The sequence below is a fragment of the Phasianus colchicus genome, chromosome 25, assembly GCF_987193195.1.
Source record: "Phasianus colchicus chromosome 25, bPhaCol1.hap1.1, whole genome shotgun sequence".
NCBI lineage: Eukaryota > Metazoa > Chordata > Aves > Galliformes > Phasianidae > Phasianus > Phasianus colchicus.
The window spans coordinates 2273875-2283936 of record NC_143460.1 but is presented as its reverse complement, the minus strand read 5'-3'; the positions used below and the strand labels follow the sequence as shown (position 1 = coordinate 2283936).

At 45.1% G+C, this 10062-nt stretch overlaps 1 protein-coding gene across 1 annotated transcript; it reads right to left on the bottom strand.

The window, feature by feature from the left end:
- Positions 1–3557: 3557 nt before the first annotated feature.
- NRAS (NRAS proto-oncogene, GTPase) lies at positions 3558–9920 on the bottom strand. Its single transcript, XM_031605907.2, has 5 exons — positions 9695–9920; positions 9255–9433; positions 8677–8836; positions 8339–8462; positions 3558–7640 (listed from the first exon to the last, which is right to left on the bottom strand). The coding sequence occupies exons 1-4, from the start codon at positions 9803–9805 to the stop codon at positions 8343–8345; spliced, it is 570 nt and encodes a 189-aa protein (XP_031461767.1). The 5' UTR covers positions 9806–9920; the 3' UTR covers positions 3558–7640; positions 8339–8342.
- Positions 9921–10062: the final 142 nt, after the last annotated feature.

Below are 10062 nucleotides of genomic sequence, written 5' to 3'. Positions count from 1 at the left end.
GAAGGGAGATGAACGGCAGGACTATTTAAAGTGCTGCCACAAGCACTTGCACTGAAACAGGTGAAACCAGGGCTCAAATTCAACTTTTTTTTTTTTTTTAAATTAGGCTTTCATTTCACATTTCGTCAAGTTTTGGCCACTGTCTGGCCAGACGGTCACATCTCAGGACTCTTACATCTTTATAAAGGGAAAATGTGGAAGTCAGCCTTTTAATAGAGACTAAAACTGATGTCTTCTGTGCTGAACCAATGATTCGGAGGAGCTGCTTAGGGCACATGGCTAACAGGAGCTGTGGGGTAGACAGGTACACATGAGGTGCTCTCACTACTAACCAGGAATTCACAGTAGGTTTTTCCTCAGAAGGGTCTGCATGGAAGAGTGGATTTTACCTGCAGGAGTTGTACAGATGTCCTTACATCTTCCCAGAGGAATGAAATAGGAAGGAAAATAATAAAAATAATAGTAAATAAAGGAAGCACAAGGAGCTGTTAGGTCTGATTTTTTGCTCCTGTGTTGGTCAGAACCTGCTTTTATAAGACTTTATATTGTAGTGAGGTGATTTACATCAGCTGGCAAGCCTGGGTGTCATCTGTTTCTGTATGCAGTGAGCCATAACCAAGGCTTGTCTTGTTTATTCTAGCAGTGATTGGCATTTAGCACAATCCCAGGTGTGATGAGAAACTCCCCTAAAGTACCCAGAGTGACTTGGATTTGAAGAGCAGGACTGGGTTTATGAAGTCCTTCCTAATGACTCGTTTTAAGCAGATCCCTTCCAGCACACAGGCAAATCTTTTAGGATCTCCTCCCTTTTTTTTTTTTTTCCTGGAAAACAGTGCCTGGCTGAAGAAAATTTGTACAGCATGTAAGCCTGAACAGAACAGAAGTATAGAATGGTTTTGATTTGAAACAGGGTCTTCTCCTATTTGTTATGATAAGTGGCATTAAGATCAGGACGAGTAATTAAAGCATTCAGGCTGCATTCTAACAGATTTTCACCGATGATTTAAAAGGTGACTTTGTTCCTAACAGAGAAGGGAGCAGAATAACCTGCAGCCCTGGCCAGGACAGCATTGCTTGGAGGCACACGTGTGTAAGGGCTTCTGAGCTGTGCTTTATAGGAACAGCTCGGGGAGGTGCTGTCCCAGAAGCAGGCTGCTGTAAGTGGAAGAATCACCTGCCTAAGAGGCAGAAGTCATAGATTGTGGTCACAGATGCTGGGATGCTTCGTGGCACCACGAATCAGTGAAGGCAGATGGGCTGAGCCTCTGCCCTGCATTTCAGCTGAGATGATTTCCAGAGCATTCAGAAACTCTGCAAGATTACTAGTTTTGATGTGCATGGCTTCAAGCTGCATTGGATTACAACTAGAAAATCCTCCAGAACTCAGGGAGTTTGAGCCCCACTTGTTAGATATTCCTCAAGAATATCAGTTGGTTTCCATCCCCCGCAAGCAGAGGTGCAACCTGTAGGGCAAAACTGGGATGCTGGAGGTCTTGATCTGTAATATCTCACCTCTTCTGCTTGTCTTCACTTTCATAATTATTCATCTTCTCACCAACCCATCAGTTTGAGAGTCCCCAAACCACACTGTTGTTCAACTGCTCCATTTAAGGCCAGTAAGAGCAAACTCCTGCTTGTTTGCTCTCCCGCGGGGCCCAGACCTGCCCCTAACCTTTCTTGACATGTCAAGGCCTTAGGATTCACATCTGAAACCAAAAATAACCTTTATGGTGCAGAGGTTATCTTCTTCAAGAGGTCTTCTGATCCCTTAGCCATCTAAGTGACAGGGTCAAAGTGTTTGGGTTCATGGTAGAAATATGAGTAAAGGTTGGGTATGTGCTAAAGTTAGAACTACGGCCTCTTTAAGCAGGACGGAAGGCAAGCAGGCCCTCTCCCCAGTTTTCAGCTGGGAAATGAATGCTTCACACAGAGACTTTGTGTGTTCTGAAAGAAACGCGCGCTTCTCTCTGAGCTGCCTTCATTCTGCCTTGGTCTGCTCAAAGCAAGATCGCCAAACATGCCAGGAACTTGGCAGCTCGGGGAACTTGGCAAGATGTGCCTCCCATCTGCCTCGTAAAGCAGATATACCTCAGAGTAAGCTGCCCAAAAAGCCTATGGACAAGCCTTGCTAGAAAGTCATCTACAGTTCCCTGTTAGTACTCCGTCAGGAACTGAACATGGAAACTCACAAGTGCAGCCCTTGCTGTTACACCTGTGACCTGTTAATGGCAGCTTGCATTGAGGAAACCTTCAGAAGGTTCCTCTCATCTCACATTGCTCCTGTTCATCCCCCCACAGATTCCTCCAGGACCACTTAAATCATCCCCTGCTCCAGAATGAAACAATTAATGCGCCCTTCGTCGAGATCTGAACCACTTTCTAGGAACAAATTGCTGCAGATTACAGCTACATGGGAGGGAAAATTTCCCTAATAAGCCCAGAACAGCCTTGCTTCTAAGCATCTGTCTGTGCTGTGATTCTGAATCTCTCCCTTTGGAACAGGCTCTGCAATGCAAGGAGTTTTATACGCAGCACAGAGCAAACTTCTTCACATCGAGACAAGGGGATCTTCCTGGCAATGGGAGGAGTGCCTTCAAAAGGTAAATTTCACACCCAGGCCCTCAGCACGTTATGAGCTTTCACCTTTGCAGGGCAGCCCCTGTTGCCTTACTTTTCCTCAGGCTGCAGCCTCATGCCAGGATGTGCAATGACTTCCCTGAGCACTGCAGCAGGCGATGCTCACAGCCGGCAACGTTCCTCTGTCCTGGTCAGGGAAGGAAGAAGAAAGGAAAACAAAACCCAAACGCACACAAGGTTACGAAGGCCACTCACCTTTATTCATGGAAATAGCAGGTAACCTCCGGGCCGAGGTGGAATTCCTGTGATGCTGAGGATGGTGAGAATGGCTGCAATGCTGAGTGAGAACAGCGGGGGGATCTGCTGCCCAGGAAAAGCAGGTCCTGCAGACTCAAGGCTGAACGTCTGCATTTCACAGCTCTGTGACACACAGGCTGTGCTTCCTGCAGCAGAAGGCAGGATGCCTCCATCCCACCCTGCACATCTCCAGACTCCAACTCCCTTGAACGTGCAAAAATGAGCCATTACAGGCAAAGGGAAGGAAAAGCTGAAGTTCACCAGTATGATTTGTCACCTTTGTTTTGAAATGCTTTACCATAGCTGCAGTGTGGTTTGGGGAGCTCTTCTGTTACTGAAAGTCTACTTTTCAGTTCCTTACACAGAAAACAGATTGGACTTTGGATCCCAGAGGTCTGCCATCATGTTTTAGGAGCAATGTACCTAAAGCACATTTACTGCACGGTTCAGTGCTCCTTGTGCAGAAGAACCCATAGGGCAATACTTCAGAAGAGTGAGATACACAGCTTAAAAACCCAACAGAGGGCACTGGGCACAGAAATAGCTCGATAGCTGATTTCACTCATGGAACACCAAATGAAGTGTGTGCTGAGCTCTCTGTAAGCCAGCTGTGCAATCTTGCTCCAGACCACTGCCATAAAAGAAACAACCAAAGAATTCACAGAGTTTATTCTTTAAAAAAGTTATTTAAGAAGCAAAATAATTTACTTCAATTCAAACCAACAGAGATGCATTTCTGAAAGCAGATAATTATACCAAGTTACAACAAGTTAGCCCTTGGATAAAAAAAAAAAAAGTCCAGATCTCAACAGTTTCCAGCTATCCTGGAGGCTGTATAGGATTTAGGCTTGTGGAGCAATGAAGGACCATACACAGAATTAGAATGTGATTCAAACCTTCATTAATCTCCCTCCCCCCACAGGTCCAAAGTTGCTTGAAATCCAGTTCTTTCTAAATCACTGAAGTGCACTCACAAGACACGTCTACGTAAGCACTACCATCACTATTCAAGCCTTACTGATGACAATAAGAACAAAATCTGAGCAATGTTTGTTTTGTGTTTGTTTGTTTTTAATAAGACCATGGAGTTGGGGCACTCACATTAACAAGCCACAATGCTACACTCAAACAGCTGTTCTCAGTCAGCAGTAACAAATATTTAGTTCAGTTATTTGCACTGGTAGTTTTTTGAACAAGGTTGTTTAGGGTCTGTTCTTCTTAGGATAGCGAGGTTAGATGGGCACGGACACAGAATGGTGCTGCTAAATCTACATAAGAACATTTGGACTAAATCTACAAAATCACCATTATTAGGAGCTGCCTTGTGCAAAGCCATCTGTGCTTATCTTCTAAACAAACCTTCCAAAGCTCGTTGGGGTTTGGTCCTTCTGCATGCAGTTCCCACCAAAGCCGGGGCAGTTTGGCTGACCGTCCACAATCTGCTTGCTTTAAAGGAATAGCTGCATTTTTTTTTTTTAATCTGCCAACCACTTTAGTTATGTCCTGATTACAGAAGCACATCACACTCTGCTTCTTCCTGCCACACACACGTCCAACTCAACGCTGCCAACAGACATTAACCGAGCAAGCTGTAGGAAGAGTGGATCTTCAACTAAAGAAGCTCTAAGAGATCAGAACACCTTGACTGAAAGGGCACATCTGGTAGAACTACTGAGTCGGAGCTGTGCTCAAGCATGGGATGGCTGGGTTTCCTTCTCATCTGGCTGTGCCCTGTCATGGATTGCAGCTCACCAAGAGCTCGCACAGATCCAGGACACAAAACCTTTTCCATGGTCACCAAAACCTCTCTGCTCGGGCTCCTCAAACATCTTCCTTCATCCAAATAGGTGCCACTGCATTACCAGAAAACTCCAGAAAGTGCTTCAGATATTCTGTTTAAAAATACTGCCTCTATAAACCCAAATCCATGAAGAGATGGCTGCTAAGATGGGACTTTTGCCAGCATGCATTATGCAGTGCATTACACTTCAGGTACTGACAGCAACCTTGACAGACTCAAACTACTCACACACAGGCACGTCTGTGCACACGTATGCAACTAGAAACTAAGTACAGCCATTCACTTCATGCTCATGATGGGCACAAAATCTGATCTGACCCCAGAATAACACAGATTGGAGCACCACCTGCGCCAGCAAGCTCTGCAGCATCCTGAAAGTTGATGCAACTTCCTCTCTGGTTCCAAAAATGAAATGCACACCAACCAACCCTCATCAGGGCTCCTTCCTTTTTAAAGCTTTATCCAACCCAAGAGAAATGGAATGCAGCAAAGAGAAAGCAGACAATTGCCAGCTGCTGTATTATAAGGATTCACAACTTTTGAGTTATGGCTAGTATGTTTTCAGAAAGTAGAGCATGCCATACAAAGTAGAGTTACGACAAATCTCCCTTCAAAATGTATTTTTAATTGACATATTTGGCCACTGTTCAAACACCAACGGTGAGATTTCCCACAGCCATAGGGAGCAGCACCCTGAGCTGCTCCTGTCTGCCAGGGAAGCAGCTCCACATTTCCCCAAATCATCCAGAAGCAAAACTGACCCACCATGAACTCACCATTCAAACACAGTGCAAACTCCACACTGACAGCTTTCCAAAACACTGAATGTATGTGACCAGATGTGACTCCCAGCAGCTGTTTCTTTCTGTAATTCCATTAAGTGGACAACAGCACATCACACAGCTCAAGGAGCAAAGTCAGCTCCTGCTGACACACCTCAGAGAATGCTGTCACCAGGAACTCTTCCTGCACCAAACTAAGACAGACAAAAAGAACACAGTAAGAAAAACCCACAGACTGCTTGCTGATCACAGACAGCTCACAGTGATCGTGATTCTGTCCCATTTAACCTGCAGGCAAGAGATTGCCTTCAACCTCGAGTCACAGCTGGTGCTATCCCATAATGCTTCCCACCACTCAGTAGGTCACTGGAAAATGGTGTTTTATGTAAAAATATTGAGTGTTAAGTTCTTATCATTTCCATCATTAAGGATAAAATGAATTCTAAAACACTCATCTGGAGTATCACAGATGAAGTTACACAGATCGATCCTCTGCATCCCAAGAAGAAAATTAAGAGTACAATTAGTGGAGAAAAGAGCATTAAAAGCAATGGTTCATTTTCTCAGTATTTACTTATTTCTGATTTCAGTTTCGGAAATACAGGAACCTGACTGCAACAAACTGAAATGACGCCTCTTGTCACGTCTTGCACTGCTCCAGCAGATTGAACACTCCCTCTGTTGGCTGAAGGCTCATTATTCTCTCACCAGACTAACTGGGGATTCAGCTTTGCTATAGGACACTATCTGACACCACAGAACAGAACCCAGCATTGCTGGCACAAGAACTGAGAAGGCCAAGGTACACCAAGGAACCTGGCAGGTTTTGGTCTCACCTGCACGTCCCAGTCATACAGAGTGGCAGTGCTTTGTTCTAGGAAGAAGTCACACAGCTCACACAGTACTTCAGTCCTACTTTGAGACTCTTACAACAAACCCAGAACTGCTATCAGTGTATCATACAACTCCAGTGCAGACATCACTGAACTCCCTTCCTCATTTTGCAAAGATGCTGCAATTAGAAGTCAGCTCAGTGTTCTGTTAGGGCTCAGTGCCTCCTCCACCTTCAGCCTGTGACAACCATTGACCCAATTACAGTCAACCTAAACTCCCAGGCTCCTCCCCTGATAAGGAAGGAGGCTCTGCAAAAAAATAACTCAGAATAATTTGCAAGTTACAGACAGAGCTGAGGAACAGCTGCCCAAAGTAACCTCCAGTTTCAAAATTCATTATTGGTCCGTAAGAAGTTGTCTATAAATATTGGCAGTTATGTTAAAACGAACAGCTCACTAATTTGGTCCAACCTGAAAGAGATCCAAATGCTGTAGAAAACCAATACAGAATATACACAGTTCCACACACAAAGAGGTGGGTGGATGCATTCTGATGGATCAAGAACAGATGGAGTATACGTTCCTCTCCCTAATTCAAGAGTCTCACAAACACCTGATCGATCTTCCAGACTACAAATTCCCATTTTAGCATCTTGCCATGAAAAGAGATCACCCACACAAAACTTGCCTGCTCAAGACAGTGAGCACCCCAGAAATTCATCCCTGGGGTTTTCCTCAGCCCAAGGGAACAGCTTACAACCTCCAACCTTCTGAGCAAACAGGCACTTAAGTTAGCGAAGATATCTCCTTTTTATTACAGAAAAATAAAGGATCAGTTAATCAGTTAAGTGATACTCCTGGCACAATGCAGATGTTGCAGATACACTGTGTGGGTGCACAGACAGCAGATATCAATCCGATTGGTGACAGAAACCTTGGTAATGGCAAAATTACTTCCGCCACTCCTCTGACAACACCGCAAATCTGAATCCAATGCAAAGGGGTCAAACGCCACTTCTAGCTTTTACTCTGGAGGTAAAGTGTGATCTTTTTCACAGCATTTAGTCTCTGTAATTCACTTTTCTTGTGACTGGTTTTCTTCTTGAACAAACCCAGACAGCACAGCTAGAAAAGAATCCCAGTACACCAAGAGATATGACTGCTCTGTGAGCTGAGCAAGGAGGTAGATACCAGAGATGTTTTCTTCAGATGGAGCACAGAAAAGGATCCTGTGCTAATTAACTGGTACCAAGAGTCTGGTCGCTGGCACCAAAATACTGCAGGGCATCAGCATGAGACACAATACAGTAGCATCGAGACTTGTCCAGCAGCTACATCTGAACCTGGCATCTGGAAGAGAAAGGTATCTCTAATTAGCTTCCTTACTAATTTGTTGTAGGTATGCAGTGCACAGTACAAGTCCTGGACTGGTCTACCTCTTTGTACACTGATAAGTGACATCTTTTAGGCAATCATTGTGAACACTCTCACCTAGCTGAAGCACTTGTAAGTTTCATGACCCACATTACTTTATTTGGTTAATCAGCACATAGTCCATGTTTCTGAGGTTACCAGCTCAAGATAAGCTGTCAGAAAGGTCATCACTCCCCAGCAAATTCTGACTGCAGCACTGTACACACTCCCCTTTCTGGTTCAGGTGTTTCTTGTGCACAATACAGAAACTACACTTTCTTTAAACAGTTAAAAAGGAAAAGAAAAAAAAAAAAGCATTGTTTCCCAAAGGAAGGAGACACCGAGTCGACTGACACAAAAATCCCACCACTATCAGTTCAGTCAAAATCCAGGTTACAGCCAAAAGGTGGCTGTCAAGAATTTCTTAACACCTTTTCCTTAAACTTTGCCATCTACTCACCAAAGGAAAAAGTAAAACAAAAACTGTAGAAGTAATTGATTATTGGATCCAAACCTCTGGGAATCAATAGGTTGTAAAAAACACTAACCTACAGCAGCTAATATTTCAGAGCTGTGCTTATCAACAGCTGAAAGACACACAAAAAAGAAAACTTGAGGAAAAAAGCACAGCTCACCTTATCACATCACAATGCAAGACAACCCCATACAGCCTTGATTCCCATCTTCATTGCTGTTGAGCTTTTTCATCCGGTACTGCCGAATCTCTCTCACCAGTGTGTAAAACGCATCTTCCACACCCTGAATGCAAATGATTCACATGAAGCACTTTCATCCCCAATCTCACGAGATCACCAGGATCCCGTGGCAGATATTTTTTGATATTAAATCAAAAGCAAAAAATTTCAAATTGATTTAGAAGCGTTTATTCCTACAGCTAACGACAAAAAAGAAGCTGGGAAAGAGAGAAACCATCCTTCATTTAATGTACAACCAAGGAACAGAAACATCTCACCTGTCTCGTTTTAGCTGATGTCTCTATGAAGGGAATGCCATAACTTTTTGCTAATTCTTGAGCCTGTTTTGTGTCTACTGTCCTCGTGGGCAAATCACACTTATTCCCAACCAGCACCATTGGCACATCGTCTGAATCTTTCACTCTCTTGATTTGCTCTCTTAAAAATTGAAAAAAAAAAAGAAAGAAACATGAATTATCATCCACAAATAAAAGCTGTTTCATTTCAAACAATAAAAATTTATATATATATATTGAAGCTGGACAGGACAGCAGGGGCTCTGATCTACAGCTGTACTTCTAATAACTCGATTCAGCCTTATCTTGTATTCCACACTGCTTTGTGTGTTCTGGCCCTCCCTCCATATTCCCACACATTCTGTATGTCAGTTGTTAACCCGGACAGCTGCCCCTCTCTCCACTGAGGAATAACATATAGGTGCAGAATAGCTTGAAAAACCTTTCAGAAAGAAGCAGGAGATTAATGTTTTCCTATTATTTAGTCTTTGCTTCGGCTAACAAAAATACACGATGCCTTTTCCAGCCTTTTCTCCTCATAGCAGAGACTCAGACCATACCTGTAAAGGTTAATATCAGCAAATGATTTACTGTTGTTAATGGCAAACACACAAAGGAATCCTTCCCCAGTTCTCATGTACTGATCTCGCATAGCACTGTATTCTTCCTGCCCTGCAGTGTCCAGAATATCTAACAAGCACGTCTCTCCATCAATGACAACCTGCTTTCTGTACGAATCCTGCAGAAAACACAAACAAATTAAAGGTGACTCAGACAAGACGCCGCTCCTTCCCGTGCCTGACTGCGTTCGGGGGGCCGTAATTCAGAGCAACCGTTCTATTCCCACGCATCACGGTGAGGAAATGCCAAACTCTGCGGTCCCTCTGAAATGCACGCAGCACGCGAGCCGTTACCCGAACCCTCCCCAAACTTTCTTTTCTCGCAGCTCCCAGGGCCGCTCCCTGCGGTGACGCCGCTCCCGCATCAGCCCCGGGCTCACCTCGATGGTGGGGTCGTACTCGTCCACGAAGTGGTTCTGGATGAGCTGGATGGTCAACGCGCTCTTCCCGACGCCGCCAGCTCCCACCACCACCAGCTTGTATTCCGTCATCGCCCTCCCAGCGGCCCGACGCGGAGCGCGGAGCCGCCCGCCCCGGCCGGCCCCAGCCCCGCCACCCCGACTGACCGCTCCCGCACCGCGAACGCGGAACACCCTTCTGCAAAGCTTCCGGCTTCCGGTCCCGGCGTGTCGTCATCACACAGCGCCGGAAGCGCACCCGCTTCGTCCGGGCACGTGACCGCAGCAGCTGCCAGCTGAGCGGGGGGAGGGGGGGGGCGGCGCCCAACAAGAGAGACACGGGCGAGGAG